At 42.4% G+C, this 12245-nt stretch overlaps 1 protein-coding gene across 4 annotated transcripts in view; it reads right to left on the reverse strand.

Moving 5' to 3' along the window:
• The window catches only part of PIK3C3 (phosphatidylinositol 3-kinase catalytic subunit type 3), a 74948-nt gene extending 64533 nt beyond the window's left edge, over positions 1–10415 (reverse strand). For all 4 annotated transcript variants that reach the window (XM_065046927.1, XM_065046926.1, XM_065046929.1 and 1 more), the window contains exons 1-5: positions 10200–10415; positions 7866–8054; positions 7201–7344; positions 4772–4901; positions 1661–1747 (exon numbers count right to left, since the gene is read on the reverse strand). In XM_065046927.1, the coding sequence (XP_064902999.1) occupies positions 1661–1747; positions 4772–4901; positions 7201–7344; positions 7866–8054; positions 10200–10390 (741 nt within the window). In that variant the 5' untranslated portion in view covers positions 10391–10415. The remainder of the gene's footprint in view (positions 1–1660; positions 1748–4771; positions 4902–7200; positions 7345–7865; positions 8055–10199) is intronic.
• Between the last annotated feature and the right edge of the window lie 1830 nt (positions 10416–12245).

Below are 12245 nucleotides of genomic sequence, written 5' to 3' on the forward strand. Positions count from 1 at the left end.
TTTTAAAAAGAATAATTACACACAATTATGCATCTCAGAGTCAAAAAACAGAAGACACGAAAACAACAACAAAAAAAATCACCATTTTAGATAAAACATTTCAAGGAAGAACTGACCATGTATGCAGTCTTTTAAATTCTTTACCTAAAAAAAGTACTTAGAATTTTAAAATCTATGTAGGAAACAAGAAAGAAGTTATACATAACCATCACCAGGAATGTGCATTTAATAAAAAAATGCAGCATTCCCAATAATAATGAGCAACTCAAGTTCATTTAAATGCATTAATAACGGATTGACTCTCCAGCACAGGTAAAGTGCCTCTGTACTTAAGGCACAGTGCTGGGTATCGATCATTTTTACTGTATTTTTACTTAAAAAAAGGGATAGGCTGAGTCCTAAAAAAAAAAAAAAAAAAAAACCACAACACACACACAAAAAACAAAACAAAACAAAAAACAAAACAAAACAAACATAAGGGTTTATAAAAACACAAATTCCAAGTTCAAAAATAATCTGATTCCCAGGGTCTAATTATAAAGAAGATTACAAAAATCTCAGAGAGCAAAGTCAGAAGCAATGGAGTTTGTTGTGCCAGATGAGCATAATCAAGTTAACATTTTGTGGGGTGATTTTGCTCAATGAGGGTTAACACCTCATTCAGGTATTTAACTACTTTTCTTCAAAATATTCATTCAAATCTTACAAGTGCATTTCCTCAGGATCCAAAATAAAAATCAATAATGCTGAACAGGTGTAAAACCAAAGAACAGACTATATGTCCAAAAAGGGTTCCCATCACACTATATACCTTAGAGTCAAGTAAGTTATACTAAACAGCAATTGCTTCAAGCTATTCCAAATTACTAATAAATTCTGTTTTCTGTGATGAAGTTTACTTGAAACTGGTGGATGAAAGATTGGACATGAGGCAGCAATGTGTACTTGCAGACCAGAAGGCCAATCGTATCTTGTGCTACATCACCAGGAGCGTGGGCACCAGGTGGAGGGAGGTAATTCTGCCCCTCTGCTCCACTCTTGTGAGACCCCCCTGCAGTGCTGGTCCAGCTCTGGGTCCTCAGCACAGGACACACATGGACCTGCTGGAGAGGAGCCAGAGGAACCACAGGAATGATCTCAGGCTGGAACAGCTCTGCTGGGAGGACAGGCTGAGAGAGCTGGGGTGTTCATCTGGAGAAGAGAAGGCTCTGGGGAGACCTTATTTGCGGCTGTTCCGTACTTAAAAGGGGCCAATAAGATGAAGACAGACTTCTGAGCAGGGCCTGTTGCAATAGGACAAGAGGTGATGTTTTTAAACTGAAAGATGGGAGATTCAGGCTAGAAATAGGAAATTTTTTTACAATGAGGGTGGCAAAACACTGGAACAGGTTTCCCAGAGAGGTGGTAGATGCCCCATCCCCGAAAACATTCAAGGCGAGGTTGCACAGGGCTCTGAGCAACCTGAGCTGGTGAAGATGTTGGACTAGATGACCTTTAAAGGCTCCTTCCAACCCAAGCCATTCTGATTCTCATTACTGGCAAAGTGAAATCAACTTCGGAAATGTAAACAATTATTTTTCCTTTTATCATATACACTGGCAGTTGAAGAAAAATAGCACAAGTGTCTACACTTAATATCCTAAGCAGGCAGATGACCTACCTCATTGATCATTTCTATTTCTCTAAAGGTCAGTCTGTCCAGCCAGTCCACTTTTACCATGTGACCTTGTCGATGAGACTTGGTGAGCTGCATGAAAAAACACAATAACATTTAAATTTCTCAGAGCAATAAAAATAATATCAAAATTATAATTTAAAAGAGATGCTAACAGGAAATCATCGAGAAAAAAAAAAGTAACTGCAAAAAATTGCTTGCACGGTACACAGAGCTAAGCCATGCCATACCTTTGTATTTTTAATACATTAAAAATGGAACCTGTTTTTCAAGAAAAGTCATGTGACAAAGATATTTCAATTTTTATGTTACTAAGATTCATATAGTAAAACTTAAAGAGCCCAACAAAAAAATATACTTCAAACATTATCCAAATTTAATAATTCTGCCCTTGTTAGCTTTATCTAACCAAGTTTTCTGATTGGGACGTACGCATCACAAAAGGTCAGCTGAAGACTTACAGCGAGTCAGAGAGCTTGTTTTCCCTTTCTTTTTAGTCATCTGAAAAGTAGTTCAAGTTTTACTCCTATATCCACATGCTGCTGTAGTAATAGTAAGAAGCTGAGTTGTTTAAAGGACTACCTAACAGTAGAAGAGTAGAAGTAACCTATAAGCCACACTACCTGTAGTTTCAGATGTGCTGACACACAATATTTTTGAAAAAAAAATCAGCATACAAACACGAGCAATTATCATATTTTCAACTCCAAGTAAATTACAAGTGCTCCTCAAAAAATCATTAATTCTTGCAGTATGCAAGAAGAGATGTGAAAGGACTAGAAGACATCAGGTCCTTTCAATGTTTCAAAGAAATCAGTATCTGTCTACAAAGCAGCTAGTGAAGAGATCGCCAAAACTATTTCTTTTAAGGGAAAGGTTACAACTACTACTTCAACTTTGTTCTGTGGTCAACCAGCCCATCCATGAGCATTTAAATTTGAACAGGCTATACAATTACACCACCTACCATTTCTTGCCTAGTCAATGGCTAGGGCATAGGAGTGCCTCAGGGGTCAGTACTGGGGCCAATATTATTCAATATATTCATTACCGATTTAGACGAGGGAATAGAGTGTACTATCAGCAAGTTTACTGATGACACTAAGCTGGGAGGTGTGGCTGACACACCAGAAGGCTGTGCTGCCATCCAGAGACCTGGACAGGCTGGAGAGTTGTGTGGGGAATAACCTAATGAAATTTAACAAGGGAAAGTGTAGAGTCCTGCATCTGGGCAGGAACAACCCCAGGTTCCAGTATAGGCTGGGGAATGGCCTATTAGAAAACAGTGTAGGGGAAACGGACCTGAGGGTCCTGGTGGACAACAGGATGACCATAAGCCAGCACTGTGCCCTTGTGGCCAGGAAGGCCAATGGCATCCTGGGGTGTATTAGAAGGGGGGTGGTTAGTAGATCGAGAGAGGTTCTCCTTCCCCTCTACTCTGCCCTGGTGAGACCCCATCTGGAGTACTGTGTCCAGTTCTGGGCCCCTCAGTTCAGAAAGGACAGGGAACTGCTGGAGAGAGTCCAGCATAGGGCAACCAAGATGATTAAGGGAGTGGAGCATCTCCCTTATGAAGAAAGGCTGAGGGAGCTGGGTCTCTAGTTTGGAGAAGAGGAGGCTAAGGGGGGAGCCTATTAATGTCTATAAGTATATAAAAGGTGAGTGCCACGAGGGTGGAGCCAGGCTCTTCTCAGTGGCAAACAATGATAGGACAAGGGGTAATGGGATCAAGCTGGAACACAAGAGGTTCCACTTAAATTCAAGAAGAAACTTCTTCTCAGTGAGGGTGACGGAGCACTGGAACAGGCTGCCCAGGGGGGTTGCAGAGTCTCCTTCTCTGGAGACATTCAAAACCCACCTGGAGATGTTCCTGTGTGACCTCATCTAGGCGTTCTTGCTCTGGCATGGGGATTGGACTAGATGATCTTCTGAGGTCCCTTCCAATCCCTAACATACTGTGATACTGTGTAATACGCAAAGAGTACCAGGACAGCATATGAATGGAACACTGTATGTAGGAGAATGCACAATATGTAGCAACAATGTGCTTCCTCCAAGGAGATGAGGTTACTATGAAAAAAACACATAGAAGACTTAAGGTTTGCTGCATGCTGGGAGTTGTCCAGACTGTACATTTTGTCAGATACTTGCACTACACTTTCAGTATCTCATCGCTACAGATACAAAGACTTGATATTTAGTCTCTGTCTACACAGCTTCCTTAGGCTGCACTGGATTTATTCTACTATGACCAAGAAATGGGGCAGCACCAATGGCAGAAAGCTTTAATGAGTTTTTCGTTATAAATTCAAGGTGAGCTAGACTAATAAAAGAGAGACTCTAAATGAAAGTTATTTTATGGCTGTGATAAATCTCTAGATGAGAAAATGGACATATTTACAGCTCTGGACCTATGTTTCACTGGAAAAGGGTGAGGATGAAAGCTAGGAGTTCAAGATTAAGAAGAAAGTACACTAAGTAAGTGGGTCGAGTCATTCAGCAACCTTGGGCTAAGCTTATCTGGAGAAAGAGAGATCAGCTAGTAAAACACTTCAAAAACTAACATTTACTGATCAAATCCAGAAGCAGGTTTGATTACAAAAATACACTGTCATCAAGCTGGGAGAAGAAAACACTAATACTGGTCAACTTTTGAAGTTCTACTCAAATTCTTTCTAATGTCATACACGTCCGAACACTACATCAGTGTTACATCTAAAGGATAGCTATTGAAAGAAACTAGGCTGTCCTCACAAGTTACTGGTAGAAGCACCCCTTGCCCAACTTGATGGAATTTTAGCTTCGAGCATCTTCAAGGAACATTCAGATTTTCATTCTTTACAAAGAATTAGGATGTTTTAACAACAGAATGCTGTCTATATTAAAAGGTACTTAAATGTCTCGCTTTAAAAACACTTCAGAAGCAAATGAGTATGATTTAGTTTACTCATTCATAAAAATCCTGTGAAATATCTAAACAATCAAACGAAGACAGCTTTCACATGAGAAAATAACATGAGAAGCCTGTCTTCATTCCCCTCCAGTGAAAGTGAAAGCTTTTCACATACAACTTAAAGGTTACTTGCTATCCATCACCTTTGCCAAGCGGCTCATTTGATCTTCAGAGACTGTGCTGCTGGTTCTCCCAGGAGTTTTGGTGGGTTCCGAACCATCAGCTTCTACGTTGGGCCAGACTTTCAAATCGTGCATTCCTTGACGAAACATACTGCAGGGAAAAATGCAGAACTGCTTCAGTAAATTCAAAATAACACAGCTGTCAGGAATTAAAGTACAGCAGCAGCTGCAAGAAAACGAAGGAGCTTCCTTTGCCAAACACAGAAAAATGTGCTGCCATGCATAATTTAACTGAACTGCAAAAGCACCTTGCACCTTGTGCCCTTTATGGCCTTCATTTTTATTGGTACACGGAGTTTAAACAAAAATGAGTAAGTCTGAGATAACTTATTGTGCAAGTGGAAGAAAAATGGGTAATTCCCAAAGTCAGTGAGGTGGTACAAACGCAAACTGAGGACAGAGCGTGACCTTCATATTTTTATTATTTGTAATGAAGCAGAAAGTATTCCTCTTGACTTGCAAATTGTAATACTGACTTTAGGTCTGACAGTCTGAAAAAAAATCAACTAAAAAGCTACCTAAGTTTCACTTGAAGGTCAACTAATAAAAAGCTGCCTTTTGAGCTGCCAGCTGAAAAAGGAAAACAAAAACAAAACACCAACCCTCAGCACACCATTTTCTCCATCTATGCTTGAAATTGAATTGGTAATTTCAAAACTTTGAAGGGTAACTGACCACACCTTTCCTCTGCAAAACCCTGCAACCCTTGCATACTTCTGCTGATCCACCTCTGAAAGATGCCCCAAGAAATCAAGTTCATTAGTTTTGCCAGTAAGAGATGATCACTTAACTCTAACAACTTTAGGTAATCAGAACTGGAAAAATGTTTACCTTCAATCTACACATCACTTTGTGGAATACTACTACAAGGGTTTCCATTTACAAGTAAATACAAAATTTTGATATTATTTGCGTCTTTCTGTCCATTTACTTTCCCCAGGCCCCACATGCTGGAAGGAAAAGTATATTTTGTTTATAAACTATACCTTAAGAATTCTCTAATGCTTTAAAACGTATGAGGAGTCTTTGAGGAACAGTGCAATTGATCCAGTTCCATTTTCTGCCCTAAAACCATGTCACTGTTTTTGTCAAAACAGTATCTTCAATGACAGAGATAAAACCTATCTCTACAATAATTTTCTGCATTCAAGTATCACTAGAACAGCTTTCCTAATGCTAACCTTAACTTTACCTGAACTTCAGTTTAGCATAATTACTTCTTATCCACTGACAATACAAAAAAAAGGCTCTTTCTCCCTATTTTCCAATGCTACTTACATACTAGAAATGTGCTCCTATAGTTGTTTCTCCAGCCTCACCAGTCTTTACTCCTCCTCCATCACACCTATTTGCTAGACGTTCAGGACATGGACTCCCTTTGAATCAGTGGTCAGCAGCTTGCTTAAAATCACTTAAACAGAACTGAACATATCCCAGTCAAGTGGACAAGTATGGAGAAGGAGAATATAACATTTTCCCTGATGCATATAGTTGTAGACTGTTCATATATTCCATGTTGCTTGCACATTTCATGTGGAGATCAGATGACTAGGGGTCTGGAGCCCTGGACACATTTGTTTGGTGAACCTGCTTTAGCAAGCTGGCTGGACTCCAGATGTCCCTTCCAACTCTAACCATTCTGTGATTCTGTGATTTCAGAAGTGCATCAGAATGCTGAATTGTGCAAAACTTAAGATTCACTGCAAAATCCACGTCTTTTACTCCGCTGCTGCGCTGCTGCTCCCCATTCTATATTTGACTACAATCAGTTACAAAATGTACCATACCAGCACCTCATACTTTTCCTTAAACTGCATCTTATGGTTTTTTTTAGTCCCCTTTGCACTTAGCCAAGATCTTTTTGATGTACTATCATCCTCCAGCACACTTGTAATTTTTCCCATCTTGGTGTTACCATCCACAAATTTACCAAACTCACTCTCTATTAGGACACAGATGATTAATTTTGAAAATTCATGGTTTACTGAGTTACACTTTAATCCTTATAAACAATACCACATTAACAGCTGAACTGCAAGCCAATTAAATCAATTATCTTAAGCAATGAGTATTGGCATCCAAGCATCACAAAAATATAAACATAAAGTGGTTTCAGCATTTGCTACCTTAAAATCCAGTTTACAGGTTGAGAAAAAATATAAAAGCCTACATTTTGGCATTCTAAGACTTTCTTTCTTTTTTTACAACATTGTAAAAAGTTTGAAATTACACTTAAGAAGAAATAGAGTAAATCAAACATGAAACTGTTACCTGGTTTAAAAAAAATAATTAAAAAAAACAAAACCATAAAAAAACCTCTTGAAAACACTGCTACCTTCCTATTCACAAGCCAGCTTCAAACCTGTATGACAGAAGAAAAAGCAGTATACCCATATTTCCCAAAGAGTGAGACTGTTGTTCCTCCCACAGGAACTGCTTTACCAGGTCCATACACATCCCAGATGGTCAGAGCCACTTGTGCATTGCGAGGCAAGTCTGGATACTTCACAGGCAGCTTCAGCCATTCATTCCAACTGCAGAGAAATACATTCTATTAGTCATAAAGATCTGGAGTTCAAGTTATTTTGTATTAGTTTATTCAACCCAATTCAGATTCTAGTTAGAATATGAATTTCTAATGGCAGACGGACTATTTTCTTGTGGGCTTTAACCATTCAAATACTTGCCTTATGCACGATTGAAAGGCTAGAGACCAAAGGAAAATACTCTAGCTTAATGACCAAGTACCAAAGATGAGTCTGTCCAGTAAACAGCACAAAAATGTGCTAATTCAGGTCCTAGAATTTATTTAAGTAGTGACCCACATCCAGTCACACACATAACAATTTTATTTCTTACCCATTACCCAAAAAAGTTGTTTTTGTGCTATCAGGGCAACACTTAATACACATACAGAGACCTAAAGAGACATAAGTTATTTGAAAAAGACAACAGAAAATGCATGTTTCTGATGCAAATAAAAATATTCTGATACATTTATGTAATTGATGCTCTAGGAACTAAGAAGAATATGAAATAAAAGGCAGTCACTTACTTCCATCTAGTGCTAAAAGCTTTGTAGGAAGTTCTAACTGGAAGAGCAAGAGGCTTCCCTTCTGCAAACACCTGACAAGTTACATACAGATCAGAGCACGTTTCTTGATACAGTCCTGAGAACTTCAGCATCGGATCTTCTAAGAGAGCTTTGTAACTCTTCTGTTCTCTTTTCCCTTCCAGACTTCCTCTAGGGGGAGGGCATGAAGGAAGGTGGGAAAACAGATAAAATAAATAAGCAAAAAATTATTTTATCCACAGTAAAAAGCCTGTTCTATTTCCACGTCCTATATTTAGATTACCCAGTACTGAGGCTATCATCACTTTGCATTACTAGCCAGTAGCAAAATCCAAATATTAGAGAGGAACTCAGGATATGAAGTGATGAACAGAGTTTTGTTTAAGAGGGTGGGAGGGAAGAGCAGTGGAGGGAAGAATTACTTGTTTGGACATAACTTCTTCTAGTATAACTTGCAGATTTTCAGACAGCATCAAATGAGGTATCCTAAGCAGGGCAACAATGATATGACAGATGCTGCTCTTATTATTGAAAGGAATAAATATCAACATACATGTGCTCCAAATACTATTTGGGGGTGGGGAAAAACAGACAAACAACAAACACAACCCACAAAGCAAAAAACGCGTGTAAAAAGGCTTATTGTTAAGATGTTTGAAAGGTGAAACATATTACTAGCTTTGGATGCCAGTCCAGTCATCTCCCAAATCAACAACAAATCAAAGTTCAACTAAGTAAGCTGTTCAAACCAAACTTGATTAAAGCACTGCGAACATCTACAGCACGATATTGTCAGAGTAAGTTGATGGAATTTCTCAGGCCTCAGCTATACTAACATTAAAACAATTATGCATATTATATACCTGACTGTGGATGCACATGTGAAAACATAAAAGAAATTGTGGTGGCGATGGGAAAACACGCAAGATCGATCTTCCAGCAAACAAAATTCTTTAAGTACCACAAAAATACTTCAGAGTAGGTGAACAAGTTTCTTACAAGAAAGTGGCCTAGCACATTCTCAGTCCCATATGCTTTGATGCACAAAAAAATCTTAGTTATATTTTCTGTTAGGCAGGATGAATTAGCAAAGAGGACACATGCATCTGACTTCGGATATCATCTTTCATTCGGAAGCTAAACAAGCCCCAAACAAACTTTTCCAAGTTAGTTTTCAAAAAAAAGTGCAACACACCTTAAAGTATCAATATTAGGTATACTAGATTTTAAAGACAGCTAGACCACTTCTGCACAAATGCAAACATCTGACTGCTGTGATACAGAAAAATCTCAAAACATTAAAAAATGAACCAGCAAATACATCAGAGTGTGACAATACCATCTCCAACAAGGGCACCTGCATATACCCAGTGAGGAATATATGTATTGGAGCACCTGGATCTACCTACAACAAACACCCTGGATAAGAACAACTCACTTTCAAAGGAGCATGCAAACAAGGAGGAAAAAGGCTACGAAGCTGGTGAAGGGTTTGGAGAGGAAGCCATATGAGGAGTGGCTAAAGTCACTTGGTTTGTTCAGCCTGGAGAAGAAGAGACTGAGAGAAGACCTCATCATGGTTACAGCTTCCTCACAAGGGGAGGAGGAGGAGCAGGCGCTGAACTCTTCTCTGTGGTGACCAATGACAGAACCTGAGGGAAGGGCAGGAAGATCTGCCAGGTGATGTTTAAGTTGGACATTAGGAAAAGGTTCTTCACCCAGAGGTGCTGGACACTGGAACAGGCTCCCCAGGGAGGTGTCACCGTCCCAAGCCTGACAGTGTTCAAGAAGAGACCGGACAACCTCCTCAGACACATGGTGTGAGCTGTGGGGTTGTCCTGTGCAGGGACAGGAATTGGACTCCATGATTCTTGTGGGTCCTTCCCAACCCTAAAAAGTATCGCCGGGACCTCGACTTCCCCGAATGCTGAGGAGGGACCCGTGACATCTGCAGATGAAAGGTTATCAAGAATCTTTAGCATCAATCTTAGCCTTAAAGCATCGCCCTGCACCACGGGACACAAGCCCGTGACCGTCTGTACGGAGTTTAGAGCCAAAACCGCGGCCCTGCTGCCGCCGCGGCCCCTGGGACAGGGACGGGGCCGCACTGCCTCCGCCCGGCAGTCCCGCGGCAAACGGGAGGCGCCGGCATCCAGACCTCCCGGTGCTGATGAGGGGAGACGGAGCCGGCATCGCCCGGCAGCCGCACTCCCGCGGGGCAGCCGGGCTTTGGGACCCAGCGCAGTTCCGGCCTCCACCGAGCCGGGAGGCTCCGCGCCGCTCCGCACACCGCCCCGGCCACCCCAGCTCACTTACATCTTCAGCTGCACGTTGATGTCCAGATCGCAGCTGTAAACATAGTAAAGCTTCTCGGTCTCGCCCATGGCTGCTGCCGGTCCGTGAAGAGCCTTCCACCACAACAACCAGCGGGCATGAGCAGCGACCGCCCCCCTCCCCCTGGGCCCCGCCGCCGCCTCGATCTGAGCATGCGCCGCCGCCGCCGCCATCTTGCTTACAGGAGGATGGGGCGGAGACGCCGCCGCCGCCATCTTGCTTATAGGAGGATGGGGGCGGAGGCGCCGCCGCCGCCATCTTGCTTAAAGGAGGATGGGGCGGAGGCGCCGCCGTCTCACGCTGTAATGGCCCTTCACTAAGATGGCTGCCGGCCTGAGTAAGCCGAGTGGGCGGACCCAGATAGGGTTGCTGTCCGTACGGCACGCAAGATGGCGGCGCCCATGAGAGGGGTGGCGAGATGGCGGCTGCGCCAGCTGGGTGCCGTATGGCTGCTGGGGGTGCAGAGGGCTGGGTTGCGCCGTAGCTGCCAGCAGAGTGATGCGCATTTAGGTTTCAAGGTTCTAACTGGGAGAATCACAGAATGGTTAGGGTTGGAAGGGACATCTGGAGATCAGCTAGTCCAACCCACTTGCTAAAGCAGGTTCACCCAGAGCAGACCACACAGGATCGTGTCCAGGCGGGTTTGAATGTCTCCAGAGAAGGAGACTCCACAGCCTCCCTGGGCAGCCTGGTCCAGGCTCTGGCACCTTCAGAGTAAAAAAGTTTCTTCTCGTATTCAGATGGAACCTCCTGTGCTTCAGTCTGTGCCTGTTGCCTCTCATCCTGTTGTTGGCCACCACTGAACAGAGTCTAATCCATCCTTTTGACACCCACCCCCAGATATTTATCAGCATTGATAAGATCCTCTCTCAGCTTCTCCAAGCGGAACAGACTTGGTTCTCTCAGCCTTACCTCCTGAGAAAGATGTTCTAGACCCCTCTTCATCTTTGTAGCCCTCCACTAGGTTCCCTCCAGTAATTCCCCATCTTCCTTAAACTGGGAAGCCCAGAACTGGGCTGTGAACTGCAGATGTGGCCTCACCAGGGCAGAGCAGAAGGGGAGGAACAACCTCCCTTGACCTGCTGGTCACACTTTTCCTAATGCACCCCAGGTACTGTTGGCCTCTTGGCCACAAGGACACGTTGCTGACTCATGGTCACCCTGTTGTCCACTCCTGCTCTGTTTCCCGGCAGGAGGCTCAGCAGGACCAGGATTTCACAGCATCTCCTCCAGCTGAGACTCTCTGCTCTGCAGAAAAGTTCTTTATCTCTAGAACCTTTCTGTGCCCTGGAAGGAGGGTACTGGCTCCACGCAGTCCTTGTGCCTCACATTTCTCCAGAAGTAGTCCCACACCGTTGGATTTTGGAGTTCGCAGTTCTTCGTTTATGTTACTAATACCTTTGCAGGGGGCCAAGCAGAAATGGCAATGGTCTTCTGTCACCGTGCAGCAAGCGCTGTGCAGGATGCAGACATCACAGGTTGAATCACTGAATTAATCGGGCTGATTTTATCAAGTGTCTCTCATGCTTAATTTGAGAATATTTTTTCTTCATTTGTTACATTTTTCCTGAAGCCTCAGAAGTCAGCAGCAGGCGATCAGTGATCATCACCTAACAGAAAACATAACTGTAAAATATGTGTGCAGAATGACTCTGTATCTGACACAGGCAACCCAAAATCACCCACAACTTGTAGATAATTACATTATTTTAAAAAATCCTTAATGTTTTGAGGTTCAATAAGGATTGCAGGCACTTTTAAGGAAAAAAATATACACATCATTCCTATCCTACACTTATCTGTCCATGTAGGCAAAGTAACTGGAGTTCGTGTTTTAAGATCCACCAGAGCCACTGAACTTCTCAGAGCTGCTGAATGAAAGTGTAAAAAGTGCTGATTTGGTGTAGCTTGCTGTACTTGCAGCAGCGCTAGTCCTAAGGGAGCATCAAGGTAGAGGTGCTCACTCCCAGCACACGCTGCTTGTATTTAAAAAATGTAATTGTCATTTGGAACCAGCGTGTTCTCCTC

This window comes from Columba livia, chromosome Z (assembly GCF_036013475.1).
Source record: "Columba livia isolate bColLiv1 breed racing homer chromosome Z, bColLiv1.pat.W.v2, whole genome shotgun sequence".
Classification (NCBI taxonomy): domain Eukaryota; kingdom Metazoa; phylum Chordata; class Aves; order Columbiformes; family Columbidae; genus Columba; species Columba livia.